Below are 20,812 nucleotides of genomic sequence, written 5' to 3' on the forward strand. Positions count from 1 at the left end.
GGCGCTTACACCGGGGGGCCATGATCGACACCCGACTGGACAGTGGGATACTTCCACTTTCCCCAATTCCTTCTTCAACTCTTCACTTCTTCGGGGACACAGGACATCGTCTTCTAATGATTTTTCTTCTTTTTGTTTCGGGCATTGCATTTGGTGGTTTCTTGCGAGCACTTTACGATACCTCTACACTTGTTTCCGAGTTGGCGGCGGGGATTTTGCATCAAAGACGGGGATGGATTAGAAATGGAGATGACTGACACGACATTGCATTATTCGGGCGCTACACTAGACACCACTGGAAATTGATACCCCCCCCATATGGAGGAGCCCTTCAGTGGGATTTGGCAGTAGCATTGGGACATGGCACGGCAAGCACGATTGACTTTTTAGAATTTTGGAATGGGGTTTGCATGTTTTACACAAAAGATAGAAGGAGCAATCCTCAACCTCAATGGAAATTTTCCACTTCCTTTTTCCTCATGAACTCGAAGCGAACCAATTTTTTGTCCTCGTCTCAAACGTCCAGTGTCTTCTCCTTTCTCATTGCAGTTGGTTCAATGTTCTCGACCATCACGAGTCCAACTTGGCTCAGCCCCTACATCCAATCAATTCCATTCGTCTTGTCGCTAGCCCATATCAATTGCAACCAACAAGTGTGGCTCAGCAGTCCTCTCGCTGCAGCTGTCCACAACTTTCCAGTGCCCATTCACCTTTCCCAATCCTCGAGATCCACGCCTCGCTGGTTGAACTCGCAACCCAATGCCCTTAATCAGGTGTCAGATCAGGGAAAAGGGCAAGGAAATGACACAATTATATGACCTCAGTTGTCTCCTTGTTTACTGATTACATTTGGCAAATCTTCTCATTTCCACCACAGACGTTCACCACCTCGAATTCATCAGTCAAACCATCCACGAAAATGGCAAGGCGTTCTCCCAACACTCGTCAGGCTAACAGCTGCAAGGTCCTTGAGTCCCATCTGCCAAAACCCGTCGAATCCCGCGTCGAGGATCCCAGATCGCCTCAATACCCCTGACCAGCCCAACGCACGCAACGGATGCTTGGTAGCACTCGATGCAGTCAAACCCTCCAAATCCGTACAAGTCTTCCCCAAGCGCCCCAATATGGTTACACTGAGCCCCTCAGTATGCTGTCACAGCCCGCCTGCCAGTTGGCAAACAGGAATGGTCGCGGGCAGAAGAGAAGAGAGATATGAACAAGAAACGGTCCTCACTGTTCTCAGTTGAATCAAGCCGAGTTGAGGTGGGATGCGAAAGCTTCCTTGTTCTGCATGTCTTTGACTTCCTCCCCGAGATTGAAGTGTCGAAAAGTCACTTGACATTACCTGCACTCCGAGTAGCCGCCCAATTGAGTTTCAAATTCTTCTGTTGGTGCCCAAGACCCAAGACGAGTGTCGGTGGCCTCACTTTCGGTCCAGTGTTCAGAAAGTACGCAGGTGGCGAACGTGATGCCTTCACAGCAGTACCAACCTTCCGTACGGTCGGTGGGCAGTGGGATTTCCGAGGTTGAGGGAGCAAATCACAAAGCATGGTCTGTTGACTTGGAAAAGGGAGGGACTCGGGCGGAAGGGGAGGCAGAGAAAGGAATTGATGGGTAGGTACACTCAATTTGAGCCTCACGCTTAACCATCAAGTCAGTGGCTCATACACCAAACAGCATCAGTCTTGACCCGTATCCCAATCTCGATTACATCAATCCCATGGAAGAGCCAGCAAGTTATGTCAACATGCAAGGTACTACCACACTTTCACTGAGCTGTGAGCGGAACTCGAATCTAATACCATCACAGTAAACGATGCTCCAGAAGGCTACCCCATGCTTGCCCGCTTCATCTCTTCTCATGAAGACGGCTACATCTTTCGGGAATTCCGCTACCTACAGTCCCGGGCGCTCTTACACATGCAAGATGAACTACGAACCCTCGAACTCCTGCTGCACAGGACGGACCTGCATGATGCTAGAAACAGGGCCATCTTTCTCAGGACGAGGGAGATGGATGATGATCGTCTGGGGGTGAGGGGGCGGCTGATGGAAGAAATTACGGAGAAACTCAAGAAATATGGTACGTATGTTCAATTCTTAGTCTCTTTCTTCATTCTCCAGTGTCAGCATTGTTCTTCAGTTCGACCAGATCATGGAGATGGCGCAGTGACACAAAGCTTTTATGTTGAGAACGGAACACTTCGCTGACCTTCAGTCATGCAGGCGAACTCCTCATTATGTCCAACAACCTCGCCAACTTTGACCGACCATCCCGCTTTGACATCCAAAGTCTCGAAAACTTCTTCCGAGCCAAAGAGCCTCTGTTTAGACATGAGCGATACATTGGGTGTCAGTCCGATATGATAACCCTTAAAGCAGGGAGAGACGACGCCTGGCTTGATCGAGTAATCATGCAGTTACTCGTCAAGTACAACTGTGCACCACTACGGGTCAGTAGCTCTCCATATTATCAAGAGTCATTGAGCCCAAAGCTAACTCATCCCCCAGTACATCTTTGCCAACGCTCATACCAAGACCCATGCCGACAGCAAGCACGCAGCATTGAACCTCTTCTCCATTGCCCGCGTCCACTTCCTCAAGATGGTTGTTCTGATCTTGCTCATGCTCTGCCTATTATGTCTACCTTTAGTCCCGCTCTATTCCTGGACCCAGGAAGGCTCAGGCCCGGCAGACGGAGGGACGAACAGCGTGGCAGTGACTGGACAGACGCTAGCCAAGATCATGGGCTTGATTGTTGCGTGCGCGTTCGCATTTGGTGTGGTGTTGAGTGTGTGTACGAGGGCAAAGAAGCACGAGATCTTTGGGAGTTGTGCTGCGTAAGTTTGGCTTTTCTTTTCACACTTCTGGAATTGTCTGGTGCGGTTGGCTGACTGGTTAATTTGCAGATATATGGCTGTTCTCATTGTGTTCATGACATCAACGTAATCAGGATGTTGTGCTGGAAGTGGTCTCGGTGTGTCTGGCTACCTGGCATATGAGATCAAGACCATCAACGTGAGTTTATCGCGAAGAACAGGGCATGGAGCGGCGACAAGGTCCTGGTCATCAACGGGGTCCCCAATGACATTGCCCCTCCATCTGCACCTCCAGAACAGAAAAGAGAAATACAATAATCTTATTCAAATTCGTCAGCCATTACCAGGTTGAACAAGCGAAGCAAAAAAGCTCAGTCACCCAGACAAGCTTGTGGAACGAATCACAACACCCCAGCTGTGACCAACGAAAACTGTACCTCGAGTACCGCGCACCCGGCAACGTTTTCATCAACAGGAACCACTGCGCCATAAGACGACAGGGCCCCGTTGCGGTAGACGAGCTAGGTAGCGGACATTAAATGGTGCCTGCTACTGGTGGCTGGGTCAGGTCCAGTATGGGCGCCCGCGGTTGCGGAAGGGAGGCAGGCAGCAGTCATGTCGTCCGATGTCTGGGGAAGGGCGCATCTGCTGGGCGGTGGCAGCGGCAGGAAAAACGGTGGCATGCACGGTAACTGTTGGTTCTAGGACGATGGTCGCGAAGGAAGGGTAAGGAATGTACTTGAGGATCAGAAGGGCAGATGACTTCAAAGCAGCGCATGCAACATGGGATTGGCATGCTTTATATCGGGCCATGTAGCATGGCTGACAGCTGTTCTGATTGGAAACATACTGAGAGGATATTCTCGAAAGATTCAGTGAACGGTGTAGCTCGAGCGTAGGTATTGACTTGACTGCCCAACATGATCCGAACACGCACATCCATACGTTTCCAGGCACGTGAACCGCCAATCGGTAAATAAATCAAACATGGAGATGCATTTGCTCATTTCGATGGACCGGCAGAGTTGACCAGTTTACATGATGTCATCGTTCCTGTCCCGGCATTGCAGCTGCTCTGCCCCAGTGTTCTTTCGAAGATCCAGCCAATCGAATAATAAGGATAAGTGGGGCATTCTCCAATGCGGAGATGCACACTCGTCACCAGCGGGAATCAATGAACATCAATGGCCCCATCGCCTCTCCATTGAGTGCAGTGATTATAAAAGTAAACAGATGGGAACGGCTGCAGCTTTGTTCGGTTAAAAGAGTCCCAGGCCAATTCATCATCACCATCAACATACAACCTCCATACCGAATCTAGAGCAATCATCCAACGACCACTTCATATTTACCAGTCAAGCAAGCAACTATCAGACCAATACAAAAATGTCCGCCATCAAACTCTCCACCCCCGCCCTCCGCCCCATCGCCGCGCGCCGCATTGTCCCTGCTGCTACTGCCCGCACGACCGCACCGGCATTCACTCAGATCCGCTCCGTCTCTTCCAACGGCGACGAACTCGGTGGCGTCAAGGGATCAGAGCCCGCTACCAAACCAAACCGATACAACGTGTATGTACCCCTATATCCGAAACTACATGCTATACGGGTAGTAGAAGGGACAAGCAAATTGGCTGACTGATACATGAAAACAAAAACAGGAGAGCCGGGACAATCACTGCTGTTGGTGTCGTGGTTGCTTTGGGGTATATGTTTTATAAGAAGGGGGACAAGAAGGGTACGGCGCCGCTGGGTGCTAGTCAGTGAGGGAGGGATTGGTTGCGTGAGGGAAGGGTTGGAGGGGGTGACGGTGCGGGGTGACTGGGTGGGAGTGGGAGGAAGGGATGAGTGCGCGATTACAATGGATGGCGATGAGAGGGAACTGAAGGCACTCAAGCCGAGGGAATTGGAAACTGAAAAAAGTGCGAGTCCGAAGGCGAGTGCGAGGGCGACGGCGACGGGATCGCTTTCGCGCCCTGAATGCTGCTTGCGCATGGGCGAGTGCAGGACGATGTGCAGGGCGTTATGACAGCTAATGAATGTTGAATACCTAAGGGATATTGCAATTAACAAACACGATGAATCGCCTCTGGACGCCATGGTCAATTGATTACGCAGTCATATCGCTTGGAATCTAGAATGGGACCTGTCGCAGAGTCGGTCTAGCACTGCACCGTTACCCCACTTCCCCGCTGCCGGGTCCCGGCCGGGTCCCGAACCACGGCCCCACTTCCCGTCTTTGGTGCGCCGGATCCGAGCGGACTTTGGTAATCCGTGTTTTCCCCATGTTCACGGCGCCCGCAACGTCCCCGAGTCCTAATGAAGCCGAATCTAACAGGTGTCACCGAATCAAGTTTCGAACCCCCCACCTCAAGGTAAACATATATTCGCAGCTATCTGATTTCAAGCATGTGACACGACATCAGTTCTGCTTCCTCCTACCTACAAGTAAGGTAAGCCACCCCGCTGCCCATGTCCTTGTCCTTGTCAATGTCAACGTCAGCCGTTACGCGATGCACGGTTCCTGACTCCACACTGCCACTTCATCAGTGCACTTCATAAGTAGGACATCCATATGTACATAATAGACCGCCTTCTGCTCCCGGTCCTCTGTTCAGTTCCAACCTCAACATCAACGTCATCCCTTCCTAACCTCTCAACCTAAGATCTTGTCTTTTCATCAACAACATCAACCTCAGACACGACCCAGCGTAACCCTTCCAACCGCCACCACCAAGCCACCACCATCACCACCACCACCACCACCACCACCACCACCACCACCAACACCACCCACCCACTCTCCATAGTACCCTCCCCAAATCACCATGTCACAAAAAGGCTACCTCGTCGTCTTCTCCCTTCCCACGCATCCTTCTTTCTCCACCTCCCACGACCTCTTCAACAAATGGTACAACGAAGTACACATCCCCGACATTCTCCGCCTCGGCCGCCCCGACGGCTTCACTTCTGCCTTTCGCTATGCTCGCGCTGGCTTCGATCCTTCCGACCCTTCTACCGCTTCCACTACCAATAAGCACGACTTCGAGGTGACCTACCCCAAAAACGAAAAGTGGTTGTACCTAGCCATGTACCCTGTCCCGGACGTGGCAAAGGCCAGTAGGCCTGATAGCGGGCTGTATAAAGCGCCGTTGGTGCATGAGATGTTGCCTTCTGGCTCTGGGAAAGGGACTGGGGGAGGGGGAAATGCGATGGAGGTTGCGAAGTGGGAACTGGGGTTTTGGGAGGTTGTTGGGGAGGGTGAAAGGGAAGGGGAAAGGGAAAGTGGTAAGTTTGATGTCATTTTTGAGCTGGGCTGGGGTGTTTGGGTTGGGGTAGTTGGGGAAAAGGGAAGGAGGGAGGGAGGGAGAGAGGGGAAAGAGGATGGGAAGAGGATGGGATGAACGGTGGGGAAGTGGAGACGGGACAACCGGTTGAGTTGATGGATGATCTCGGAGGAGTAAAAGGGGATCAAAGGGAACGGGAAGAGTTGATTGGAAACCAAGTGTGGGATGTGGTGTGTGATGCTCTAACTGTTACTACGGGATGATGTATCAATGAGGGTCGAATACCAGACCGATGGGAAAGAGAGAAGGAGAGGACAATGAGCTAACAACTAACCACCACAGACTCTTCCAAAGACACAGACGTAATCCTAGTCCCTGTCGACTCCTCTGATATCCCAGGATACGACGTTCCCGGCGCTCACCCGTCTGCTCTCCTCGACTACTCCCGCAAGGGCTGGGAAGGCTCGGATCCAGTCGGGTCGAGACTGCTCAAGTACACTGCTCCTGCATATAACTGTTGTGATGGTACTGGTATTAAGCAGTATTTGGCTGTGGTATGTGAACTCTCTATTTCTTTCCTGATTATCGCTCTGCTACGTATGTTGCTACACTTGACGGTTGGATGGATGCTGACAATAAGGGGAAATAGCACGAAGTAGAACCGAACACGGAACAGACCCTCAAGCCCGAGTTCAAGACGGTCAAATATAAGCTTTATAAGAAGTTTGGGGTTTGAAAATCCATGAGTTCTGGTTCACTAGGGAGGAGATATGTGGGGACTTAGGTATACGTCTAGTCCTGAACTTTTGAAGTGGTATGCTGCCTTGTATGGCGTGAATGAAGTAGAGTGATGCAAGAAGCTCACTATAACATAATTGTTACGGACTTGATAGAAACATGCAATGACCAACTCCAAAAATGCTGTGAGATGAGTACGCAGGTAACTACAGAGGAAGAAACTTCACTTTCTGTTTGACCTCTGCAGGTTTTTATTTAGGAGGGTACTTCTCCAAATACTGGTCAAACCGCAAGATCGTCTTTTGCTTCGCCCACTGTACAACGAACGATATATTAGCAAACCGTTCTGTCCGCTTATATCGTGGAACTTACCTGCTCCACCTTCTTCCACGGCGGAATCACGGGCGGCGGCGGCTTCTCAAAGTGCGTTCGACTCCATTGTCTTGCCGCCTCCTTTTCCTCCGCACTCTCATGATCCCATGCCCACTGGATTTCGGCGCGAATCTCTTCAAAACTCGGCCTATCGTCGGGAACCTCGCACAGACAACGGGCGACCAGGTGGCGGAGCCGAAAGGGCACATGGTCGTATTGCGGGTCGAGCAAGTGGGCGCCATAAGTCGGGTACGACCTCTTGCGCTGCCGTTTAAGCGGCAAGTCGTTTGGCGGGCCGTATATCAAGTCGGCGTCTCGCAGGGGATGAATGGTATTAGTTGGATTCCATCGAAAAGTTATGACGATGTGCATGATCTGTAGTCATTGGGGGTAGTTATAAGGGTTAGTGACGAGATTAGGGAGTAAAGGGAGATGGGGTAGAGGCAGAGGACGGGACTTACCAATGCAAGTTGCCACAAGTTGGACTTCCAGCTATATTGTCCGGCTACCCTCGCTTGTTGAGCATCAGGTGATTCGACAATCGCTTCCCACTCCCTGGTAAATTGCTCCTGAACAACAAAAGAGGGCAAAAGATGTCAGCGTCACTGCTATCAAGGAAAGTGAGTAAAACGCAGATACCTACCGGGAGATAGAAACCTGGCTTTCCACAGCGGCGATGGCCCCAGAGATCTTTTCTGTATAAATGAGAAGAGTAAGCTTCAAACGAGTCTCGCTAGAGGTATGCATCAAGACACTTCATTGATACTTACAGATTACGGCGACATGCATCATCAACACTCATATCTCGGGCGAGCCCAAAGTCAATTAGCTTGAACATAGGCGTCCCATCATGACTATCGGTCATCCTTTCGAAATGCGGATGTGTTGGGTGGACCCTATGCTTGCCTTCCCTGGATTCCGAATCAAAATCCCCGATGAGCACTGAGTGTCACCGCCGTCAGCATTTATCAGTCATGAACCGCAAGGTTTGGGGTGAAGCTTACCGTTTTGTGTATCAATGTCAAAGTGAATGAGACTAGATCCGGCTGGCTTGTCAACATAACCATTATGTGGCCCTGGATTGAGCTCTGGTACCATGTTCCCGTCATCACGATCATCTGTATTCCAGACGAAATCCTCTGCCAAAGGATCAGATTCCGGAACATTAGGGAAAAAAATTAAAGGGGGATACTCCATGGCCAAGCACATTTTCATGACTGTATAGCGGTTGTTAGTGTAGGATAGAATATGAGTGGCTGAAAGGAACGACTTACAGCAAGCCATCATATCCCAGAGGACTCGATTTGGAATGCGCAAATCCGGTTCCGTCCCGGCCTTGGTTTTCCCTAGTCCTTCCAACCATTCGTAAAGGGAGCCCCTTGCTACGTATTCCATAACCATGCTCTTGGGAACCTGTTCTACTTGGTCGGTAGGTCCGATTGGAGGAGGCTGACGCGCCGCTGTACCCGCCTTTCTTGCAATGGACGCGACCCTTTGCCCTGCCCGGGCAGCGCGACTCTCCTTTCGCACTTCAGCTTGGCTTCGCTCTGTTCTTGCCCGCTTCTTGAGCGGCTCGTCGTCATCAGTGTCTTCAAGATGTTTCTCCTTGTAAGGATGGAAGACCTGAACAATATGGGGCGCGCGGAGGAAGGTCTGTCGATCCATCGGTTAGTAAAGGCCCAAAAAGGTAGAAGCCTCGCCAACAAGAACCGGCAATGTAAGGACTACTAACCCGTGTGGTTTCCCTTTCCTTAGCCACCTCATCATAGCCCCCTATGTCTCTCTTTACCGTCCAGAACGTTGGGGTTTGGTTCTCGTCGTAGCTGACAAAAACGCAGATGATGCCCATGCCGCCAGCCCCAAGAATCTTGCAAAAGTGCAGGCCGGCTCCCTTTTCATACATGTCCTTGGTCAGCCCCCTGGCCGTTTCCCATTTCTCAGTCTCTGCTTGTTCTTTTTTTTCCTCGTCGTCGCTATCCTCGCTTTCACTCTCCTCACTTTCATTGTCATTGCTGTCCCAGCTCTCCTTCTGGTCAATTTGCATCTGGTCGTTCTGTTCTGCTAACCAGGTGTAATACTCGTCATAGCGTTGTAGCCCTTCATTCGTTCTCCAGGGAAAGGTTTCATCCGGAACCACTCCATGGTGTAGACGCAAGTTCAGGGGTTGGCTTGCCAGTTTGACTTTGTTCCGCCGTCGTTCGGGTTCGCCCCTTCGGTAAAAGTAATAGTAGTCATTGTATTTCTTCCTTTCCTGGTCCGGTACCAACTTGTTTGCCCCAGCTTTCGCAGCACGTTTTTTGGGCGGCATTGTGGATGAAGATGATAAACCAGATGTCGACTGTTTGTCCTGCAAGTTCAAGTTAAGGTTTCAGAGTTCTACGTGCAGCAGCAAACAAATGGTTGGTGAATTGACTGGATTAAGCATCGTTTTGACATTCAGCTTAAGGACAACATCCAGATTGACACAAAGGGGTATTGGGACAGAAGCGGTCGGGGGCTAATGGGCCGCATCCGGCAAGCCTCAGCTTTGCAAACAATGGAATCCCATCCAGAGCATTGGGAGACGGACTGAGGCAGAAGAGACACGACAAAGGAACTAATATTTGGGCCATTGTGTCTGTCATCTTGGAAACAAATGAGATGGAATCTCCAAAGCGGCCTGTAAGACGCTTTGTGATGGTTGAAAAAGAGTTGTCATCCTCGCCGCAACTGCATGCCGAAGCGACAACATGCTGAATATCGTAGGAAACCTGGCTGAACTGCTAGACAGCATCAGTGGTGGTTGGCTTTGGCAATCTTGAAGAATGATTTAGGCATTAAACATTGACAGTTTCGTGTGATTCGAATGGGCGATTGTTGTTGTTGTTGTTGTTGTCAAAATGGAAGGATTGTGAAAAGAGGATGAAGAGGATTGAACCTTGGTCGAGCCAGTAACACAAATGGGATGGATGAATTGAAGGCTGAAGCACTGAAGCAGACGCGCTGTGGCCGCTGAACGAGTTGGCGCTTGTGCTTTAGGAGGCTTGGACGATAGGCAGATATGCAGACGATGTTGAAAAGGTCCGTGCGAATGGCTGGACAAGCCACATGCCCCACAAAGACGTGCAGACCTCTGCATACGATTGGCCCGTCTCCGCCGACGACGTCTGGTTGCCAACAAATCTGACTCTCCGGATATCATCCGCGGTCTCCCGCCTTTTCTCCTGCCTGTGCTTTTACCGCCATCTATCGCCAGATACCAACCCACAAGAACAAAGCGGCCACCACCAACCATGTCGGGCAACAACTCTGGTAATAGCAATAGTAGTAGCAGCTACCTGGCCCAGCAGTTCCAGGTCACGGTATGGAACCGAATTCTCTGTACTTCCATTGACTCGTCTTGGTACTTCTTCGCTGACCACTCCCTCTCTGCCCGGGAATAGGATCAGCATTTACAGCAACAGCAACAGCAACAGCAACAGCCAAATCAACAACAACAAAGTCCACAGCAGCAAAACGCCAGTCGGACTCCCCAGCGCCAACCTCGGGTCGAAACCCCCATCCACCCTCCTCCGATCCCGCCCCAGCGATCTACTCAGCAACAACAGCAGCAACCACAACAACCACAACAACCACAACAACAACAACAACCTCAACATTCACCACAACCGCCGCAACCTCAACAATCACCACAACAACCGCAACAGCAACAGCTGCCAAACCTCTTTGCACCTCACACCCAGTCACAGTTGCAACAGTTGGCTCTCCAAACCTCTGCGCCATTATACCACCAGATCCTACCTACCCAGAAACCTCGAACTCCCGAAGAGATCCTGCGTGACCAGCAGCTGTCCGGCAATGCGTACTGGGGTGCCCAGGCAAACTATCCCAACCAACACCAATGGCTTCAAAATGCCAAGTCTCCCGAGGCCGACGGGCAGCAACAACCTCAAGCACAATGCCAGCAGCCGCAGCAGCAACAACCTCAACAACAACATCAACAACAGCCGCACTCGAGTCTAGCGGCAGCACAGTTTAATCCACCGCAAAAGAACTTGACACCCGAGCAACAAGCATGGCTGGAGAGAAAGGCCCAGGAACGGGAACAGCAGCGCGCCGAACAAGGGGCAAAGTCACGGCCCCAGCGCAGCAAGGGGATGACTCGCCAGCAACACCAGCAATTTCACCAGCAACAGCAACAGCAACGGCAGGACAAATTCTATGCGCATGATTCGCTGAACCGCCCGGCCTTTCAAGTTGAACAGCAACAGCAGCAGCACTCACAGGGTACCAATGGTAATGGTACCCCAGACGAGACAATGCTTGACGAGGAGGAGGTGGAGGAACACGAAGACCATGACGAAGACGAGGAAGACGAGACCATGAACGACGTCAGCTCCAACAACGACACGCCTCAGCCCAACGGCGGCGGCAGCGACGGAACCGCCAACCCCCAGAACGGCCAAAACCTAATTCCGGATGCCAACGGAAACCTGCCCGGGTCAGCCGACTACAAAGCTCCTCTCGTGCAGCCCATTACGCCGCTCCGTCTCCCCACCGTGCGTCCCAACCTGATGCTCGGGCCCTATGATACGCGCGAACAAGCCATGAGCTCCGTCATGGAGTACGCCATCAGCCAGGGCTACATGCTGGTGCAATCCGGGTGCGCCAAAGCCAAGAACCCAGGCGGCAAGTATGCCAAAGGCTCTGAAGTCGTGCGGGTCGATCTGATGTGCGACCGCGGCGGCACGTGCAAGAACAGTGGCACGGGCATTCGCAAGCGCCCCACGCACAAGATTGGGTGTCCGGCCAAGATGAAGCTGGTGTGCAAGAAGCGGCACGCGAGCAAGTGGTTTATCGAGGTGCGGTGCGAGGAGCACAATCACGATCTGGATCCGAACAATATGGATTCCATTGCCAGTTACCGGCGGTATCGGAGGTTGCAGGCCGGTGGACGCGCGCTGGAGACGCAGTCGGAACGGTATGCGAGGATGAAGAAGCCCAAGGTTATGCCGCCGGTGCCGCCGCCAAAGTTCCATCAGGTCGGTGGCGGCGGGGTGGTGGGTAACCCTGTGTTCCCGCTGGGACCGCCGTCGGGACCGTTGCACATGGCGGCGTTGAAGGGGCAGAATAAGATCTTGGAGATTCTGATCAACAAGGGAGGGGATATCAATGCGCATGATAGCACGGGACGGACACCGCTGCATTGCGCTATCGAGGGTGAGCGGATGGATACGGTGACGCTGCTGGTGAACAAGGGTGCGGATGTGACCAAGTTGGATTTGAAGGGGACGAGTCCATTGCACGCGGCGGTGTCGAAGGGGATGGAGGATGCGGTGATCTTGTTCATTGAGAAGGGCGCGGATCCGAACAGGTAAATGTTTGGGCTTGTCGCGCCGCTCAACCTTTGCTTTGCGACCGTCCTATGCTAGGGAGGACATGTCGATCTTCCCGGAGTATTTCTGTCACCAGCTTTCCCGGACATTGCATTGTCTGTATACTTCCGTATCGATGTTCTTTTCGTGTCGTTCCAGCATCATCAGGCTTGGCTGAGGCAAGACCTTGAACACTGTATGTCTATAATCATAATATCATGTTTGGCGAGTGTATTCCAACGGCGCACACGCCTACACTACTACGCAGTCCGAGCTACTTCAGGGACAATGTATCAAATTCTCTGGCATTAACTTTCATCTTGTCGAAACAATCAACCCCATGGGAACTTTTCGACCTGGCTGTAAAGGGTACCTATTTATTCACTTACACTAGTATCCGGGAAGTGGGTCTGTGCGGCTCCGGCTCCGGATGCCGGTTGTTGATAACACTCCGGAGTGTGCCGGATCGCTACCCAGAAACAAAAGACATGTCTGACATCAGATGACTCACTTAACTTCACCTGAACAGAACATACTGCCGATCTACACCCTACGATCTTTGTTTTCGAACGTGGTAGATCGAGATGCATCGATTTCTAAGAACATTTCGGTACCAACACTGTAGAAATGGTCTCACGTGTTGTTTGACCGTCTATTATCGGGCGGGCACCAGAATGGACTCGACGTGGTTGTATGTAAGAAACCACCAAGAAAAACATTCAATCGTCTTGGGAAAAGGTCGCGAAAGCTCTTCCTGAGAAGAGGATCAATGAATATCCGACCTCGAATGAGATGATGATGACCACAGAGAGTGCCGTCGATCCAGCTCTTGTTGTATGAATCCATCTCGGCGAGTTTCAAGCGCATGTATGTACTGCGGTTACGTGCTAAAGTAAAACCCCCTTGTCACGTACCCGGCACGGACCACCGCAGCTATTGCTTCGAGAGCACTGTGTACTGCGTAGTCAACGACCTGGCCCACGGGTTTTACTTACCCACCACACCATAGTACGGTACATGGATCTTTCCCAGAATTGCCATTGTTTTGTTTCTCTTCCGGTAGAGAAAAGTTGGGGAAAGAAAACAAATGTCTCGCGGCTCGGCAGTTGAATAAGACGGTTGGGTCGCTAGCTTGGCCTTTCGGCAAGGTGGGGCCGGAGAACACCAATTACACTACACTACTGCCGGCCCCCCTGGCAGCAGGTACAAAGAGGTACATCATCATGTCGTCATGACTTCTTTTCTTCATCTTTTTAAGCTTTCTCTAGTAACGATCCCCGCCTTCCCACTTTTTTGTATTGATTTCTACCCCAGCTTTTCGCATAACGAAAACCATGTGGCGCCCAATCAAGGGAACTCCCAGCTTCGTTGTCTCTGCCCATTCGGGACATTGACCATGAAGAGCCTCGTTGTCAGACTTCAACGACACCTCCATCGCTTGGGGAAAGCTTCCTCCGGTTGGGCCATTGCAAGTTCCAGCTTCGATGGTACCCCCTTTTTTCCCCCGATCCGTGTCAAGCTTGCGACGCAAAGTAGTTGCGACTCACATCGGACCACTCAATGAAAAACATGGTTCGGGTGTTTCCCGTTTTCAGAGGAATAAGGGGTCAATTCAAGGGTGCCAGCGAGTGCAACGTCCGTTTCCAGGCTGTGTTCGGTCAATGAATGCCATTTGGAGAACAAGAGCAAAATTTCCCGTCTTCTGAGCTGCCGAGAGCGGAGATCCGCCCCCCCCATTACCAATCGAGCTTTTGGCCTGGTCAGTCATCTATCTCCATGACCGTCAATGACGACGAAGCTCCGTCAGCGGACGACCAGCAACTGTCTTCCTTGCACACCGATGTGGTGGTGGTGTACCTCGTGGATCTGCTGGGATTTGGGGTCCACGATTTGCAGATCCTCGAAGCCTGGCCGGGTGCGGAATGCTAGCGTCAGCCTCTCTCATAGGGAAAGACACAAAAATCAACAGAGACATTCGGGGTAAACTCGGTGGGCAGGCACAACAGCCGGACATCCTGGTTGGCTGACCTGTGACTGAGTGACTGGCAGGTGCCCTGGGTCGGTATCAACGAAATCATCGATGATGATGATGATGATGATGATGGTACAGCAGCTCACCTCGCAGGCACATCCGACGCCTGGGTCGGTGGAATGTACTAGGTATGTAGTTTTGGCATGGCAGGACCCTTGACGACGCGGTGCAAATCCTCCGGGAGCCTTTGCTTGGCTGTGAATACAGAACATATAATTTGGCAGTATCCGTCCGGCTTACCCAAAATTCGTTTCAGATCAAGTCACCAAACAGTCGACATCGAGCATTCCTAGCATTCGCTCCCGTTCGACACTCTTCAACCACACCACACCACTTACAATGGCTGGGTTCAAACTCTCGGCAGGCGTTGGCCTTCTTGGCCTCGCTGCTAGATCGCTTGCCGTTCCCGCTCCCATCTACTCGGAGCCCACCACCACCTTCTCGGTCCCCAAGGTCACCGGAGTGGTTGAGCCCGTTACCAATGTAACATCTCATGGGCCCTACCTCTCCATGGAGGCCACACCAACTACTACTGGTGCCTTGTCGACGTCCGTCCTTGCTCCCTCAGTTCCAGCTCTTCCGCCTGGGCCAGACGCTTACAAGTACCCGAGTGATGGGCAACTTCACGCTCCTCAGCCTGCCCCTTACACTCCGGCTGGCGGTGTCGGCACCAACGGCTCTGCTCCCGTTTACAGGGTGCTGTCCGACTTCGACTACCAATCCATCGCCCTGGCTCTACACCAGGAATGGATTGAGCTCGATCTCTTCCACTGGGGTCTCGCCACATTCTCAGTTGAGGACTTTGAGGAGGCCGGCCTCACTGCTGAGGACCGTCACTTGATCGAGTTCATGGCAGACCAGGAGGTCGGCCACGCTACTCTGCTCAGCAACATCCTTGGGCCCTCTGCCCCCAACCAGTGCACCTACAACTACCCTGCCACGAATGTGCACGAGTTCATCGACTTTTGCCAGAAGTTGACTCGCTACGGAGAGTCCGGTGTCTACGGCTTCCTTAACCACCTCAACGCCCACGATGTCGGCCAGCTGCTGCTGCAGTCCATCACCACCGAGGCCCGTCAGCAGATGATCTTCCGCCAGTTCGAGGGTCTCTTCCCCATGCCCGTGTGGTTCGAGGTCGGCATTCCCCAGTCCTGGGCCTGGTCTCTTCTCGCTCCCTACATCTCTTCGTGCCCCGAGAACAACACCCGTCTAATCTGGCAGAACTACCCGGCCCTCAACATCCTGAACCAGCCCAATCCGTTCCGCATCAACGGCTCTTACGTATGGAACGAGACCACGGACGGCGGCTACGCCAACACGGCCTCGTACCAGGACATTGACGAGAGCGATGACTGCACCAAGTCGACGGACGTTGGCGTCTCGTGCGCCCCCGGCATCACCCGCAACCGCTCCATGCCCCTCTCGTACCCCGGCCGCCAGGTCTTCCTTGAGTGGGACGAGCCCGGCAAGCCCATCGGCCCCAACAACTCGTATGTTACCGACACCCAGGCTGGTGCGCCCAAGTTCGCCGCGTGGGTCTCGCAGCTCAACGTCACATACTCGCCTCTGGAGAACATCCAGGGCAACAGCGCCTACACGGTCCAGCCTGATGTCAGCACTTTTGATGGCAACCCGGCTATCAACGGTACGATCTTCCTTGTCTTGACTGATGAGGATCTGTATGTTACTCCGTACAACTTGACGCAGCTGAACCCTCACGTTTATGCTGTTGGCATGTACCAGTCTGGTTAAGGGGTTGCAACAATTTCTTTAATGTTTATACCCGGTGGTTTCGAACACAGTTTTGTGCGGCTGCCTTTGTAGTTGTATGATTATTCATGATATGATGAATGACTGGAAGGGAAAAGGAGATGTACATGATGGAGGTGGTGAATAGATGAAGTGTACAGTGTTTCTCTTTTGGTGTCGGTGTTTGGCTGGAATTATGGTACCCTAATTACGACTGTCTTGTTAGTGACTATTCAATAATGCCTACATTACATTGTTGATGCTGTTTCTCCATATATTGAGGTGGTCATGAATTGGGTGAGTGTTTTTTTTTCCAGCGATTAAACGAAGTCTAGTGAATGTCGTCAAAGTGCCCGTGAAGGTGGACAAAATTTCCGAGTGTCCTCAGCGCAATGGCCGTCAAGGTGCTCAAGATGGGATGAAGAGAGCAATTCGTTGGCCAGAGCTCTTATCGCAAACATTCAGCTTATTCCTTATCTGGGTATGACATCACCACCTCAATGACGGTTACTGCTCGTCACAGCTCCAGGGTCTATCGGCCGAAGGTTTAAACGGTGATGGATGTATGGCCATTGAGCGCCACCATCAATTGCCAGTGGATTCCATTGAGGGGACTTGTTCAGTTTAACGCCAAGAACTGAGATATCTCAGCAACACCAACCATCACCTGCAATTGTTAACTCAACCTCATCTCTCAAGACGCAACCTCAGTACTACACCTTGACTCTAGAAAAAATCACCATCAAATCAGTCACTCGAACACCATAAAAAATCACAATGTCACGTCTACTAACCCGCCTCCCACGTACCATACCCCCCACTGCTCCCCTCCAACTCACCCTGGGCAGCAGCAGAATCACTATTACCAGAGGCATAGTCACCGACCTCGAGACAGGCGGCACCCGCAAAGCCAAGCAAACCGCCGGCAAAGGCTTCGTCTCCGTTGGCGGGCAACAGGATCGTGGCATGCCTACCGCTGACAAGGGTGATGAACCAATGCCTCCGAAGTATTCAACTTCCGTATGTCTCTCCCACTCACGGCCTCGTCCTCGCCCAATCCTTGACTATCATCATCTTTATCTGTCTTATTATTGTACAGAGCAAAGCAAATCAAGTAGCTAACACTTACAAATGAAAAAAAGACTGGCCACACGATCCTCCCGTCCCTTAAACAAGCAGTTCAACAAACATTGGAACACCCTGAGGAATGGGAGGGGATTCACGCTGAACATATTTGCGCTGTGGAGGAAGCCAACAGTGCTAACGCCGAGAAGTGGGAAGCCAGTCGACGAGCAGGACGGGATGCAGATGCAGAAAGGGACGTGACTGAGGCATGGAACAGTGAGATGGCCAGTGACTCTCCGAGTGGTACCTCTAACGCGGGAAGAAGTTCTCATCGGACGAAGGGTAGTAGTAGTAGCAAACGAGCAGCAGCAGTGCAAGGTTCTTCTTCCAAAAAGCCAGCCCCCAAGAAAGAATCCAGCAGCAGCAGCAGAAGAAAATCTCAACCCAAAGATGCAAAAAAAACAAGAGGCAAAGAATCCGAATCCAGCGCCGAATCCACCAACAGTCCCGACTACGCCTCCCCCATGGACGCCCACCACACCCAACCCCTCCCGCACTCCACCATGGACACAGCAACAGGCCAACAACCCATTCCCCCTTCCGGTCCCGACTTCTCCTCCTCCCCAACAGGAGCAGCAAACACAATAAGCGAGGACTCAATCCCCCACTTGGCCCTGCACCCCAACCTCTCCCTCGGCACCACCCTTTCCTCCATCTCCGGAAGCTTTACCCTCGAACCCCTTCAACACGGCCGCCCAGCTCCAACGGCAATCAAACCCTTTGCGACATCTTCGACTGCGTGGGTTTCTTGGACTTTTATCCAGTCTCCCCAGAACAACATCAATGCTCGTGGTGTGTCAAGGTTCGCTCGTTCGTACTCTAGTTCGGCTTCTAGTTCGACTTCGCAGAATATCACAAAGGCGACGGGATTATCTGGCCAGCAGCAACAGCAACAGCAACAGCAAAAGAAGAAGGAAAAGCCGAAAACGCAGGCGCAGTTGGATGAGGAGGTGAGGATGCGGATGGAGGAGAGTGTGGCGGGGGAAGGGGGAGCGGCGGGGGTGGAGTATGAGGATGGGAAGGCGGTGGGGATCAAGAGGGGGGTGAGGGAGAATATGTTTAGGTATATTTAGTAGAGAGAAAACGGGGAAAGGATGGGGGGAAGGATGGTGAGAGGTGTCGATGTTGTTGTGGTGAGGTTTTGTTTCAGCTTTTGGGACGCGGATGGATGATTGGATGTGTGTGTGGTGGGGGTCACGATGTTCAAGTTGAGACTTCTCTACCTACGTTTTCTGTTGACGGTGTTGGGACAAGCTGCAGTATCAGATACGGATGGAAAGTTCCACCAAATTGCGATAAGGTCGTACACTATCTCGGTCACATCATTCATTGCGCTATTAACTTCGAAATGCTGAAGACAAAATATTCGACAGGTGGTGGTAGCGTACCGAGTATCAAAAGTTTGTCGAAACACTACTACTAGAGTGTGACAAACGTCACATCGTATACTCCTTCCTCTGTCTGTGGTTTCGCACTTCCTGTATGATTGTGCCTGTTACATATCTATTTGGACATGAACTTCCCACAATTACTGGGTTGAGTTCTTCCCGGGAGACACTCCCCACGCGAGGTAGTCTTCCTGTGGCCTCGAAGCTGCGCTGGATGTCATAGCGAACCCAAATGATGCAGACGGTGAAATCAGCTCGAGTAGAGTTGACCTTTACATTCGTCGATCGGCGTTCATTAGCACTTGCGGAGCACCAATTACTGGACGGCTAGTATTCGACTTAGGAGAAAATCTCTGTATGTTCGTTCCCTATCATTACTAGTCGTCAAGCTGAGCGTTCACTGCCTCTTCCGTTCTCGTCGTGTTCGTGTGAAGACTTCTAGAAGAGTTCGTACATCCGCCCCCAGCCAACCGTCATTACTTTGAGACTATCCATCAACGAAGATATCTCCATAGGAAATAGAAAAAACAAAGTCGTGACTCGTTGGACACACGAATGCGCTGGTACGAACCAGAACCCCAAGTCCAACCACCTATCGGCAGTCGTCCAACATCAGCCCATCATCCCCTCCTCCATCCCCAGAAAAACAGCAACAAAACAAGAAAAAGCGTAGTGGTATCATCAACATTATCATCCATCATCCATCCATCCATCATTAAACAACTCCTTCATCTCGTTTTCCTCCAATCTTCATATGTATCATCACCTCTGCATCATCATCTGCTTAGATCCGAAGCAGTCGTCATCCGTCTCGTTCGTTTAGAGAGGAATAAAGCAGCAATCGCACGGTATCGGGCACGGAATGCAGAAGCAGAAGCGACCAGGACACATGCCGCCGCGATCACCGCCGCGGAGGCCAATGGTGGTAGAGTCGTCGTGGGGGCGTATAGGGTCTATTTTATTAATTGTTAGTTAGCGAGGTGGTCCAGTGGTTCAAGTCGGGTACTTATGGGCAAGGGAAAGGAAGCGAAGGGATGTGGCAAGTGTTGCGGCGGAAGAAACAGAAACGAGGCAATGGATGTATGATCGGGCTCGCGACAGCAGTGGGAGAGAGTAAAGGGAAGGGATCAGAGGGAGAGGTAGAGAATTAACATAAACATACCCATAGGCTGCGCAACACCAGGCTGCGCCATCTCGATATCGCCTGGTTTCGTCTTGACCGAGACGTGCGCGCGCTCAGGCTCCTCGACGACGGCGGTCATGGTGTTGTTGGCGGGGGGTTGTTGTTGCGTGTAAGTCATGTTTCCTTTTTGTTTCTTGTTTTCTTTCCGGTGCGTTCGTCGGTATTGGTTTCGTATGTGTGTAGTATAGCAAGTAATGTCCGTCCCTGTGCGCGACGTAGAGGGTTATGCGATGCGATGCGATGCGATGTTGACACTTTGTAAGTTGCAAGTTCGACGTTCAAAAGGCAGCAAACTAACAAAATAAAGCAGCGAAGAAAGGACTTGGCGGAAAAGAAGCTTCGGTGGGTTTTATTTGCTGGAGGAACAATGCGAAACTCGAGGAAGGAACAGGATCGGATGCTACGAAACTCGGAGAAACAGAAGACACAAAAGCTGAGCAAATCGGAGGTGGTTGGGAAACGGGACGGGGGATGGAAGCTGGATTGTGGCTGTGTGGACGCTGTTGCTGGTTGCTTCCATACGACGCTGCCTTCCAGCTTCCATGCGGCTTGTTACGTCATCCCCTGGAAACAGGGGAAAGGCTTACGACATGGTCTGTGCGGAGTGAAGCTCTTATCGGTTGGGTACCTTGATGGCAGGGGACCTGATATAGGACAGCGATAAGGATAAGATAAGCGGAGACCTAGGAGGTGGTGATGGTGGAGCAGAGCTCGAATTCTCAGCTCTCAATCCAAGACTACCACTCGAATAGGCTATCATCTTCGG

The 20,812-nt window shown here is 51.7% G+C and overlaps 8 protein-coding genes across 8 annotated transcripts; 6 read left to right on the plus strand and 2 right to left on the minus strand.

Annotated features, from left to right (window-relative positions):
• Positions 1–690: 690 nt before the first annotated feature.
• Positions 691–3,757, plus strand: NCU05149 (hypothetical protein). The gene is made up of 6 exons (XM_951554.2): positions 691–1,614; positions 1,678–1,754; positions 1,811–2,083; positions 2,227–2,453; positions 2,512–2,840; positions 2,910–3,757. The coding sequence occupies exons 1-6, from the start codon at positions 1,469–1,471 to the stop codon at positions 2,947–2,949; spliced, it is 1,092 nt and encodes a 363-aa protein (XP_956647.2). The 5' UTR covers positions 691–1,468; the 3' UTR covers positions 2,950–3,757.
• Positions 3,758–4,032: 275 nt separating this feature from the next.
• On the plus strand, positions 4,033–4,927 carry NCU05148 (hypothetical protein). Its single transcript, XM_951553.2, has 2 exons — positions 4,033–4,390; positions 4,480–4,927. Exons 1-2 carry the CDS (start codon positions 4,206–4,208, stop codon positions 4,583–4,585), a joined length of 291 nt encoding a protein of 96 aa, XP_956646.1. The 5' UTR covers positions 4,033–4,205; the 3' UTR covers positions 4,586–4,927.
• A 719-nt stretch (positions 4,928–5,646) lies between these two features.
• NCU05147 (hypothetical protein) lies at positions 5,647–6,841 on the plus strand (the record flags this gene model as incomplete). Its single annotated transcript, XM_951552.1, has 3 exons — positions 5,647–6,106; positions 6,448–6,659; positions 6,782–6,841. The coding sequence occupies 3 exons, from the start codon at positions 5,647–5,649 to the stop codon at positions 6,839–6,841; spliced, it is 732 nt and encodes a 243-aa protein (XP_956645.1).
• A 197-nt stretch (positions 6,842–7,038) lies between these two features.
• Positions 7,039–9,895, minus strand: NCU05146 (hypothetical protein). Its single transcript, XM_951551.2, has 8 exons — positions 8,948–9,895; positions 8,490–8,868; positions 8,220–8,432; positions 7,986–8,157; positions 7,859–7,910; positions 7,677–7,784; positions 7,216–7,590; positions 7,039–7,157 (listed from the first exon to the last, which is right to left on the minus strand). The coding sequence occupies exons 1-8, from the start codon at positions 9,521–9,523 to the stop codon at positions 7,095–7,097; spliced, it is 1,938 nt and encodes a 645-aa protein (XP_956644.1). The 5' UTR covers positions 9,524–9,895; the 3' UTR covers positions 7,039–7,094.
• A 538-nt stretch (positions 9,896–10,433) lies between these two features.
• Positions 10,434–12,939, plus strand: NCU05145 (hypothetical protein). Its single transcript, XM_951550.2, has 2 exons — positions 10,434–10,556; positions 10,638–12,939. Exons 1-2 carry the CDS (start codon positions 10,488–10,490, stop codon positions 12,570–12,572), a joined length of 2,004 nt encoding a protein of 667 aa, XP_956643.1. The 5' UTR covers positions 10,434–10,487; the 3' UTR covers positions 12,573–12,939.
• Positions 12,940–13,838: 899 nt separating this feature from the next.
• NCU05143 (rds1) lies at positions 13,839–16,609 on the plus strand. Its single transcript, XM_951548.2, has 2 exons — positions 13,839–14,729; positions 14,858–16,609. Exon 2 carries the CDS (start codon positions 14,941–14,943, stop codon positions 16,351–16,353), a length of 1,413 nt encoding a protein of 470 aa, XP_956641.1. The 5' UTR covers positions 13,839–14,729; positions 14,858–14,940; the 3' UTR covers positions 16,354–16,609.
• Positions 16,610–16,917: 308 nt separating this feature from the next.
• NCU05142 (hypothetical protein) lies at positions 16,918–18,548 on the plus strand (the record flags this gene model as incomplete). Its single annotated transcript, XM_951547.2, has 2 exons — positions 16,918–17,370; positions 17,493–18,548. Exons 1-2 carry the CDS (start codon positions 17,128–17,130, stop codon positions 18,546–18,548), a joined length of 1,299 nt encoding a protein of 432 aa, XP_956640.1. The 5' UTR covers positions 16,918–17,127.
• A 306-nt stretch (positions 18,549–18,854) lies between these two features.
• On the minus strand, positions 18,855–20,525 carry NCU05141 (hypothetical protein). The gene is made up of 2 exons (XM_951546.3): positions 20,026–20,525; positions 18,855–19,816 (listed from the first exon to the last, which is right to left on the minus strand). Exons 1-2 carry the CDS (start codon positions 20,162–20,164, stop codon positions 19,683–19,685), a joined length of 273 nt encoding a protein of 90 aa, XP_956639.2. The 5' UTR covers positions 20,165–20,525; the 3' UTR covers positions 18,855–19,682.
• Positions 20,526–20,812: the final 287 nt, after the last annotated feature.

Source organism: Neurospora crassa, linkage group VI, assembly GCF_000182925.2.
Source record: "Neurospora crassa OR74A linkage group VI, whole genome shotgun sequence".
In the NCBI taxonomy this organism is placed as follows: Eukaryota; Fungi; Ascomycota; class Sordariomycetes; order Sordariales; family Sordariaceae; genus Neurospora; species Neurospora crassa.